This window comes from Quercus robur, chromosome 2 (assembly GCF_932294415.1).
Source record: "Quercus robur chromosome 2, dhQueRobu3.1, whole genome shotgun sequence".
Taxonomy (NCBI): Eukaryota; Viridiplantae; Streptophyta; class Magnoliopsida; order Fagales; family Fagaceae; genus Quercus; species Quercus robur.
In genome coordinates, this window is record NC_065535.1 from 12,696,444 (window position 1) to 12,706,500 (window position 10,057).

General features: G+C 34.8%; 1 protein-coding gene across 3 annotated transcripts; it reads left to right on the forward strand.

Annotated features, from left to right (window-relative positions):
• The first annotated feature begins 2,572 nt into the window (after positions 1–2,572).
• On the forward strand, positions 2,573–7,590 carry LOC126712423 (E3 ubiquitin-protein ligase CIP8). 3 transcript variants are annotated; one of them, XR_007651110.1, is made up of 3 exons: positions 2,573–3,804; positions 6,835–6,906; positions 7,370–7,590. XR_007651110.1 is itself a non-coding variant. In XM_050411744.1 (2 exons), exon 1 carries the CDS (start codon positions 2,703–2,705, stop codon positions 3,786–3,788), a length of 1,086 nt encoding a protein of 361 aa, XP_050267701.1. In that variant the 5' UTR covers positions 2,573–2,702; the 3' UTR covers positions 3,789–3,804; positions 7,370–7,590. The 3 variants fall into 3 exon arrangements, 2 of the variants coding, with proteins under 2 accessions (XP_050267701.1, XP_050267703.1); XM_050411744.1 differs by lacking the exon at positions 6,835–6,906; XM_050411746.1 differs by lacking the exons at positions 6,835–6,906; positions 7,370–7,590 and adding an exon at positions 6,661–6,677.
• Positions 7,591–10,057: the final 2,467 nt, after the last annotated feature.

Genomic DNA, 10,057 nt, shown 5'->3' on the forward strand with positions numbered 1-10,057 from the left:
CCTTGAATCCATCTAGGTCTAGAGGTTTCCACCTACTTTGTTGTATGTATTGGGTAAATGAAGGGTTTCAAAATTTGAAACTTGAAAGCTCCTATTAAATTACTTTAGCTAGGCTTGTGCATGTTATTAGTCATTACACAACTGATATAAAATGCAACCTCCAACTCTTATACATGTTTGTTTGGGATGCATTTATAAGTCAACTTATTTATTTATTTATTTTTTTTACTATTTGTGGGCCTCATGTGAGACGCTTACTTATTTTATTTAATTTTACTTTTTTTTTTACTATTCGTCAGTCCCACATAAGTCACTTACTTATTTTATTTAATTTTTACATTTTATCTATGGTACTTTCAACAAAATGACTTATAAGCTGTTTTCAAATAAACACTAAATATGGAAATTAAATTTTAGCTAGCCATTAACTCCTTTGTAAATATGAAAATTAAATTTTAGCTACGCATTAACTACTACAATATAATAGGGTATAATTTATTAATTTTGCCGCATTTTTTCAACCAATCCCATTTCCATATAGCTAAGATGGGACCATTGTATTTCAAGTTCCAACATAACTACTAAACTATATGAGTTTCAGTTCTTTCTACATTTACAAATTTTATTAAAATTTTGATTTTGATGTGGTTGATAGTGAGTGATAGCCTATAATTTTCATATGAAATTCATAATTTTTTCTCCATCACTCATAATCGATGACATAAGAATTGTGGCACCAAATTTGTGTTCACATACTCTCCGTAAGTGTATTTTTTATGTGAAATTTTCATATACGTCTAACTCTCCCTCACTAACATATGGGTTCCACTGGTGTTTTACCCACAAGTGAGAGAGATGCTTTACTCGAGCTTAAGAGATGCCTTATCTTGTTTTTACCCTTGAATTATTATTTATTTCTTAAAAGAAAACCTAGTTTAGAGCAATTTCATCAGTCATTGCAAAATACAAAAAGTACAAAAAAATTACATAACATAGCACAAAAAACACTTGCATCAAACCACGTAAAACTTTGTAAATATCTAAACTTGCTACAGTAACCGTGCATACTGTAGCTTTGCATCTTATTATTTTATTAATTTTCCAATTTGGCTCATTTTTTTTTCTTTCTCTTTCTCTCTCTCTCTTCTCCCTTTGAAACGAACTCAACTTCTTTTCTTCTCCCTCATCTTCTTTTTCCTATGTTATAGAGCAACACACCCACAAGGACAATCCAACATAGAGACACACAAACACACCCACACAGACAAACCAATAGATAGCTTATGGATTGGTGGTGCAGGCGGAGATGCCGTTTGTGGGTCAACGGAAGTGGATCGGTGGTGGAGATCAGCATTTCTAGGTCAATTGGATCGGTGGATCGGTGCTTATGGAAGAGATCACTGCTTGTGGAGGAGATTGGTCATTGTGATAAAGAAGGAAATCTGACTGTGAGAGCGTGAGAAACAGAGAAAGCGTGAGAGACAGAATCCAGTTTGAGATTGAGAGATTAATGGCCTGTTTGAAAGTTTAAAAAAGGAAGGGGAGCAGAGTAGAGGGAGGGAGAGTAATTCAATTACTTTGTTTGAAAATTTTTTAAGGAAGGAGGGGAAGGAGTTTAGAGGGGTTTGGAGGGGTTTCAACCACCTCTAACCCCTCATTTTTAATTCCTCCAAATTGGAGAGATTTGAAGGGAGAGTAGAGTAGATAAATTATTGACTAGATAAATTTCTCAATTTACCATTTCTAAATTAATAATAAACCAATATTGCAAGTCCATTTTCAAATAGGAGTAAATTTGTCTATTTTAATCATTTCCTCTCCTCTCCATCCTAATTTTTAAAACATCCAAATAAGGGGAAGGGCTAATTACTCTATTCCCTCTTACTAATTTTAAAAACATCAAAACAAGGTGAAGGGGAACCATTCTCCTCTACTCTCCTCCCCACTACTCTCTTCTACTCTCCTCATTTTCTAAACTTTCAAACAGGCCATAAAGAGAAAGAGAGAAAGTGAGAGTGTGAGAGGCAAAATATAAGTTTGAGAGATAAAAGAGATTGAGAGAAAAATATAAAAGATAGAGAGATAATGACAAAAAATAAAAAGATAAAATTAAAAAAAAAAATGAATTAAATAATTATTTAAATAAAATTGGGTGTATAATAGAGTGGATGTTTTATAAAAATAATTATGTAAAAAAAAAAAAGATTTTTATTATAAAATAGAAGGAAAATTTTGGACCTATCGGTGCGGATGGTCTTTAGATCGGGCTGGCCCTGGTCCCCCTCCCCCCTTCCCCCCCCTTTTTTTTTCAGTACTTGTATGTTTTTATTTAGTACCACGAAATTCTTAAAAAATAAAAATAATATAATAAAACTAATAAAAGGATGAAAAAAAAAAAGTTAATGTCAATACTCAAAAGCCAATAGATTCTAAGGACGATAACCAATTTAAACGTGTACCGTTAGATTGTTTTGCAAGTCCACATCATCCACTTATTATTCACATCAAACGGCTCCAAATCCAAGGCAAACAATCACCTTAATTACATCTACACTTTTTCTCTCACATAATTGACGCACTCAACGTACTAGTCCTCATAAATCTAATCTCTCTCACTTTCTTCGCTCCTTCTTCTTCTCCACAATCGTACCGGGTCTATCTCGGTCGTATCGGACTACCCAAAAAAAAAACCCCGAAACACCATGGCCGAAACACAGCCTGAGTCCCAGACTTCGACTGAGTCTGTGACCGACACTGAAGCCTCACAGTACTGGTGCTACAGCTGCGAAAAACGCGTCACCGTCGAAACCCTAAATAACGTGCCAATTTGCAACGAGTGCAAGGACGGTTTCGTCGAATCGCTTCCTGCCACGTTGCCCTCTCCATCGACTCCGCCTTCTGGAGAGTCCGATCAGGTCGATGATCCAACCTTCGGCTCTCAATTCCTTCAGGTTCTCCGCTTGATGGCGCAGGCCGCGCGTGACGAGGACGCGCCTCCGCCTCCTCCTCGCGACCATTCGCCTGACGACGATTTCCTCAGGATTGAGCTTGATGGATGGTATAACGATGAAGAGGATGAAGATCCGAACAGCACCGAGTTTCAGAACCACGAGGAAGAGGAAGAGGAAGGAAATGAAGATGAAGATGAGGACGAAGATCGCTCATCTGATAACGAGGACCAAGAGAATCGAGATCGGCAAGAGAGAGAGGAAGATGATGAAATACAACGGCAAAGGCGGCGTGATCTGCTTCGGCTTCGGATCCAGGACGTTATGCCTCGGGCACGGAGCGGCCGTAACCGGATCTTGGATTGGGCCGAGATTCTCATGGGCCTGGAGGACACCTCTATCGAATTCCGCCTCGAAGTCCCTGATTCGGACCGGTACGTCGGCAATCCTGAAGATTACGTCGACGCCGAGGGCTACGAGGCGTTACTGCAAGCCTTAGCGGAGAACGATATCGGCGCAAGAAGAGGCGCGCCGCCTGCTTCAAAATCGGCCGTCTCGGCTTTACCGACGGTGGTGATTGCGTCGGAGATGGAGGCTTCAGTCTGCGCTATATGTAAGGACATGGTCAATATTGGCGAAACCGCCACTAAATTGCCGTGTGGTCATGATTACCACGGCGATTGCATCGTGCCTTGGCTCGGCTCCCGGAATTCTTGCCCGGTTTGTAGGTTTGAGCTTCCTACGGATGATCCCGAATACGAAGAGGAGAGGAAGAAGACGGCGAAGGCAAGTGCCGGTGGAGCTTCCGGTTCTGGCCGAAATAATTCCGTTTTGGATTGATTATCAAATCGAATCGGTATGCTTTTTTTTTTTTCTTTTTTCTTTTTTTAATGTGCATTTTAAAGTTGCTTATGAACTTTTGGATGTTTGTTTGGTAGTGGGATTAGATTTGAAATATGTTTCCATTTTCTTCTGAATGTAAATAATATTTACTCAGTTTGGTCTTGTTTATTTTTCAATGTCATACCCTCTGAGAATATTAGCACTTTGCTTAGTTTATTTGTTGAATACTAGTGGAAATAGTCTTTAAACTTTGGCATTCGCTCGGTCTCAATGTAAACCAATGAATTTTTGAACTGTTTTTTGTTTCATTCACACATGGGTACCATCTGTAAAAGGCAAAAAGAGTTGGGTGAGTGGAGAGAAACTTTTAAACAAATACCAGTGTATATTCTCTATTAGCATGGTTTCTTGGATTTGTCGTTAGTTACTTAGTTTTGGATGATGGCAATTCCCTTTTGAGATTTTTGCCTGCCCCAACTATCAGTCATGTTTAGTATAGCTTTTTCCTATTCTTTTTCTTAACTTTTTCATGTTTAGGCCAAAGCAGATTTGCTTGCGTTTTCGTATCTTGAAGTGGCCTCTGATTAGATTCCAGCCTTTGCATAATTATATTTGGGACCCTAAAACCTTTGAGCCATATGCCTTTACCAGTGTGATCTCGTGCTTTTGGTTGTCTCTTAGTTATCATTTGATAATATGCAAGTTTCTGTAACCACTCTCTCAATACCAGGAAAGAAAAATGAGCGTTTTTGAATGTGTGTTCTTGTGTAAGAAATCCGAAAAGGGAAAAAATAAATATGAGTGTATATATTATAAACTTGCATGGCTGCTCTTGGGTTAAACCTCACAGACAAAAGTTGTTTTAACTGTCAGTAGTAGCAACACAGGCACAAACTAGATTATACGTATAAGCAGTGTTCTTGCAAAAGCCTGCAAATAAATCTGGACCAAATTGGCTATTGCATTGTTGGTCAATTGTCTGCACTGTGTTCAATAACTGGAAATAGTTGCAGCAATATTTTGTTTTATAGTCTTTCATGAACATGTCTTATCCAATTTATGGTAAGCAGGTGGGTGCATTTGTAATCATACATTTGTATGGCAAGGCCCTAGCTTCCTAAGATGCGATTACTGATAAGGGATGTCTGTTAAACGGTGTTTACGTCTATCTTGAAATTGTTTGAAATCAGATAGCAATACATACATTAGTTTTCTTCTCTTTTTGGTTTTAAAAAATAGAACTATATGTATACACAAAGAGTGAGGATGTATGTAGCAAGCATTTTAACCTTATTACTATATTTTGGTTTAGGAGCTATTTTTAGAAACATTTTATTGGGGGAATAATAAAACAATAAATATTGTTGATAGCTTTTTATATTTTCCATGAAAGTGGTGTCAAAACTTTCCTATTATGGTTTATGGTTTATTAACAATTGCCCTAAGGGCATCCATTAACATGACCCATTTTGTTATTATTTTTACCTATTTTGTTTGGCTTGACTATCAGTATCCTGGTAAATTGTGACCTGAACCTTCAGCCTTCACCTTTATGAATTAAGGTGATAGTTAAAACTTCTACAATAACTTTACACAGCCCCCTTTCCCATCCCATGACCATCTTGTTCACCTGTTGTGATTGGCTCCCCACAATCTGTTGCTGTCTCTGATAGTTTGGAAAGCCTTTCCAGATTCAGCCGATACTAAATTAGTATTATTGTACCTTTGTGTTTTGATTATTAAAAAAAATTGCAAACTATGTATTTGCTCCCTATCTTTTACACCATATTTCAATTTTGTCTCTTGCCTTTCAATTTCAATTGTGTTAATTTGGTCTCTAACCTTTTAGTGCCTTGTCAATTTAGTCACTACTGTTATTTTTTAAATGGAAATTGTTGACATGGTAAATGGCCAAAATAAAAAATTAGTTTATTGCCACATCAATGGAAACTAATTTTTTATTTTGACTATTAGTCGCGTCAGCAATTTCCATTCAAGAGATAATGGCATGGACTAAATTGACACGGAAATAAAAGGCTAGTGACTAAATTGAAAGGTTAGAGTATGGTGTAAAGGATAGAGACAAAATACGTAATTTACCTTTAGAAAGAAACCACATTAGCATTATTTTCTGCCAATCTTTTGCTAGAAGTGTGTCACATTATTTGTCAATCACAAAAGTTCCCTTATATATTTTTCATTTGTTTACAAAGCAAAATTTTCATCTGAAATTTTGAGGATCTTAAAATATGATAATATTTGAACATGTAATAATAGCTGTATTATACAATATGATCATTATTTGATACCTGTCACTATATATAGAATTCACGGGTGACAAAAGAAGACTACTTTATTGAAACTACAATTAAAATATGATGATGGTACAATAATTGTTGTATATTTTGATTTATCCAGAAAAGAAAACAAATCATTGTATGACAAAAGAGGGTGGGGGGTTCTATTTAATCTAATAGATGAAGTGATTTTGATGGGCGCATGACCTAAAGAGATTTGATTGCTTGCAGACACTGGAAGTACCCATTAAAAAAAATAATAAAATAAAATAACACAGGAAGTACAATATACTATTATGTGTTTATGTTGTGGACAAAAGTCAACTGAAAACAAGAATAATAATATTCCTTAAAGTTATCCCTTCACTGGGAAAATGGTTTCTGCATTTCTCTGAACAGGTTGTTCCTGTTATGAAAAATGGGGAGGTTACAATTTATTAAATTTAACCTTTTTATTCTTGACTTCAAATTGACTTGTTTACTTCCATCGTAATGAAGATTTTAACTTAATAACACAAATAATCTGTTAAAAGCAGGGTGTTTACCTTTTATTCTATTTGATAATCTTTCAGAAGCAGAATTTTCTGTGTGCACACATTGGAATTACACCAATAGCCTAGGGTACCCTAGCCTAGGGTACCCTTTGGATGCCATGTCACTGATATTGATGGACCATGAATTCTCTTCTACATCATCATTGTTTGGCAATCTTTTCTTAATCCAGTGTGTTAGTTATCAATTGGCAGTGCAAAGCTTGTGATTCTTGTGCGTGATGGTGAACTGAGTTTGCCAATTCTGATTGTAGATTATCGATGAAGGTAAATGACAGAAACTTAATCATAAAGCTGTGATTTGGCATTTTGCAACTTTTAAGGACTAGTATTGATGCTGTGACTTTTCCATTTAAAGTGTGTGTTTAGATCAACTAAAGGAATATGTCTACCTATCAAAAAAAAAAAAAAAAAAAAGGGAATATGTCTAGATTAGGTATTTGGGCTTTCCTACCGTAATTATGTTCAAATATAAAAGGTTGATTATTACATTAGAGGTGTATATCTTACCAGTCATTCAAGACAAGATGTACCAGAATTTTGCTAGGGACTGGGCTCCAGGAAGGGCCGGTCCACCAAATTTGACAACTATATGTACGCCCCACGTTTTTTCTTGTTAACAGCTTTTAGAATTGACAAATGCTGTTAGAAGAGACTTAAAAATTCTGATTTTTTTTTTCTACGAAAGACTTGAATGGGTGTAATTAGTGGACTTTATATCCTTTCACAGGCGGAGCCAGGTATCAGATCCAAATCTTTTAGTGCGGGAATTACTAAGGTGCTTTTTGAATCTGGTATTTGCCAAAAAAGGGGAAGAAAGAAAAACTAACATATTTGATGAATTGATTTGTTTGTTTGATGTTTACAAGCGAATTAATTCTGCACGTACAATATTGATGCTTGTATTATTGTATTTGAGGAGATATCTAGGCCTTTAATAGTTTAAATTAATTACCTTGGCTTTAATCTTCATTCTTCATAGTTCATACAGTGTGGGGAAATGTTGGGTCCCACGCCGTAACGAGGCATATGGTGAGCACGGTGGGAGTGGGATATACAAAAACCGAGACCTCTATTCTGTTCAATATTTATGAATGACAAAAAGAGGAATATGAGTGATGATACAGAATTTTTCCCAAGTTTCACAAGTCAACTGCTGATTCTCTTAATAAATTAAAAAAAAAAAAAAGTTTCACAAACTGTTATTATTGAATTAGTGATTAGCGTTTCTTGTCCGGATCTATTATTAACATCATTTTTATTATCTTGTCCGGATCTATTACTAACATCATTTTTATTATCTATAATTTTTGAAGAAAAAAAAGAAAAAACTGTAACTCTAGCTTTATTAGAGAAATATTGCTCTTATCAACTCTAACTAACCAACCAACCCTTCTAAAAAAGAAAAAACTAAGAAACTAAGAATAATTTTATTCTCTTATTTTATATTTTAAAATGAAGAAAAAACCTTATACAAGCCATGGCAATGAAAGTTACTTGTCATCTATTCTTGTTGATGGCAGACTTGGGGGCAGCTAAATCTACGTGTTCATCCCAGCTAATGAAAAAAAAAAATCTTATTAACATGATTATAAATGGTCACTAAAATTCAGTATGATTTATTTCTATCGGTCAGGAGGATCACATGTAATTTGAACTAATAAACTTCATTCCCATTCAAATTGGATTGGTTGAGATCTTGTCATAGTGGGTAAAAACGCCATGCTCTCTTTTTCTGTTTAGTTTTCCTCTCTTTCTTACTATTTAGAGGGTATCTCTTGAGGCGGTTTCATAACACTACCTTCTCACAGTATGTGAGATCCACACGTGTAGAACCCAAATATGTTGTGAGAGACAACTCTCTCAAAAAGATACGTTTTTCTTACCATATTGTATGCAAACACAATCAAGTGAGAGCTTTTCAAGCTTCTCAACAAGTGGAAATATTTTTAGGATCCTCTATAGAATAAACAATATTAGTGATATGCTTTACCAATTTGAGTTTCTAATGGCATAAATTAGGGTTGAAAGTTAAAAACTCTAGTGTTGCAACAACAAAACTTCCAAAAGCGGTGGTCTATTTTTTTAATACTTTTATATTTATTGTACTTTTATAATATTCTATCATTTTTCTCAAATATCATATTTTTACTAGCCTCATCACATGCGCTTTGCGTGTACGATGAGGTTTTTTTTTTTTTTTTTTTGGTCTAGTGTCATAATTTTCCTTTAAAAAAAAAATTGGATGAGTTTGTTTTAAAGACATGGATTAGTAGGAGAGTATCCTATTTTGTAAGCATTTTAAGTGGAGTTTGAAATATATTTTTACCAGGTTTTCCTCAAGTTTTTTCCCATTAAGGATCCATTTGGTTGGTGGGGTGGAAAAGTAGGAGAATAAAAAATGGTAGGAGAATGGAAAAGTGGGAGGATAAAAAAGATTTTAATTTCTCTCATTTTTGTTTAGTTGGGAGTGGAAAAGTGAAGGGATGGAAAAAATAAGTTTGAATAAATTTACTCATATACCCTTATTAAAGAATGATGCCCAATTAAAACAAAATAGTGACAAATAACCAAAAAAAAAGCAATCACCCAAATTTATTTTAAAAAAAAAATCATGTCCCAAAAAAAATCACGTCTAGTTTAAAAAGAAAAAAAAAAAAAAAAAAAAAAAACAACAACAACAACTATCATGCCAGGCCTTAAAAGAAAAAGAAAGAAAGAAAGAAAGAAGAGGCAACATTACTAGAAAAGAAAAGGAGGCACACCCAGGCCCTAGAAAATCAAAAGAAAAAAAAAGGAAACATTACTACCCCCTAATCAGTTTTCTCCCCACTCTGGAGAGAAAACATTTTGATAAGCCTAGGGAGAAAACAAGTGGGTCCCACTATTTATTTTCTTTTCTCCCCACTCAACCAAACACACTTCAAAAAAAATTTCCTTCCCATTTTCTCTCCATAGTTTTCCATTCATCTTGTTTCACCTCCAAACAAACACACCCTAAACATAAGGTTTAGGGATATTTCTGAACTACACAAAAATCCAATTCAAAGAAAGAAATCCTCTTATAAATAATATAGATATCACATCTTCTCTAGAATAAACAATATTAGTGACATGCTTTAGCAATTTGAGTTTAATGGCATGAATTACGGTTGAAATTTAAAAAGTATAGTCTTGCACCAACAAAGCTTACAAAAAGGGTGGTCCATTTTTTATTTTAATTTTTAATACTTTTATATATAATATTCTATAATTTTTTCGAATATTATATTCTTATATCACTGGACGTAAATATATAAATATATGCCTCTTTTCTCTTTAATGAAGTGATTCAAATCCAGGCCTCTCTTTCTAGAATAAACAATATTAGTGGCATGAATTAGGGTTCAAATTTAGTGGCCATGTATAGATATCACAT